Source organism: Sinocyclocheilus grahami, unplaced genomic scaffold (assembly GCF_001515645.1).
Source record: "Sinocyclocheilus grahami isolate Dianchi unplaced genomic scaffold, SAMN03320097.WGS_v1.1 scaffold207.1, whole genome shotgun sequence".
Classification (NCBI taxonomy): Eukaryota; Metazoa; Chordata; class Actinopteri; order Cypriniformes; family Cyprinidae; genus Sinocyclocheilus; species Sinocyclocheilus grahami.
The window spans coordinates 1,108,990-1,109,662 of NW_015505386.1; the positions used below are offsets into that span (position 1 = coordinate 1,108,990).

The window sequence follows — 673 nt, forward strand, 5'->3', positions numbered from 1 at the left end:
GAACTCGCCAGAAACGTTCGCTTTGAAGCTCTGCTCTGAGCTGGGACTCGGAGGAGAGTTTGTCACCACCATCGCCTACAGCATCCGCGGACAGCTCAGCTGGCATCAGAGGACGTACGCCTTCAGGTGGGCAACATGCATGCACTTCCAATAATGGCATTTCCAGTGGGTTAATGCTGAAGCATCAGTGTGAGTCCAAGTTCAGGTAGAAAATGTATAGAAAACCCGTGTGCCTTGGGCTTTTAGTTACAGGATGCTCTAACAGTCCATTTTAATGCAGTAGTCCATAATTGAAGTAGATGAGTGCTTTTTGATGTAAAGTCCCCTCCAAAAACACTGGATTCTCTGTGGAGTCATTTTAGGACAGTTTCTTGTTTTCAAAATAGCTGCTTGCAATGATTTAAACGTGCTGACATGATCTCCAAACTCATTTATAAACAGTACGGTGGGCGTAAAGGAAGACTCGCTGTGGTTTTGTCTCTCTGTGGCTTACTGTTGAGACATGATTTGTTCTTTGGTATTTATAGATACCGCCACTTCACTGTCATAAGCCAGGGAATGAATTATTTCCCTAGCCTGTAATATTGACTTGGAATTATTTACCCAATAATCAGTAGGTGTTTTGTAAACAGACTTAAAACCTCTTCACACCAGAAGAATTGAAAAAAAAAAA

The 673-nt window shown here is 42.3% G+C and overlaps 1 protein-coding gene across 1 annotated transcript in view; it reads left to right on the plus strand.

Moving 5' to 3' along the window:
* Positions 1-673, plus strand: part of LOC107595705 (SWI/SNF-related matrix-associated actin-dependent regulator of chromatin subfamily B member 1-like) — a 9,453-nt gene that overhangs the window by 6,568 nt on the left and 2,212 nt on the right. The window contains exon 6 of the mRNA XM_016286200.1: positions 8-126. Within this exon, the coding sequence (XP_016141686.1) occupies positions 8-126 (119 nt within the window). The remainder of the gene's footprint in view (positions 1-7; positions 127-673) is intronic.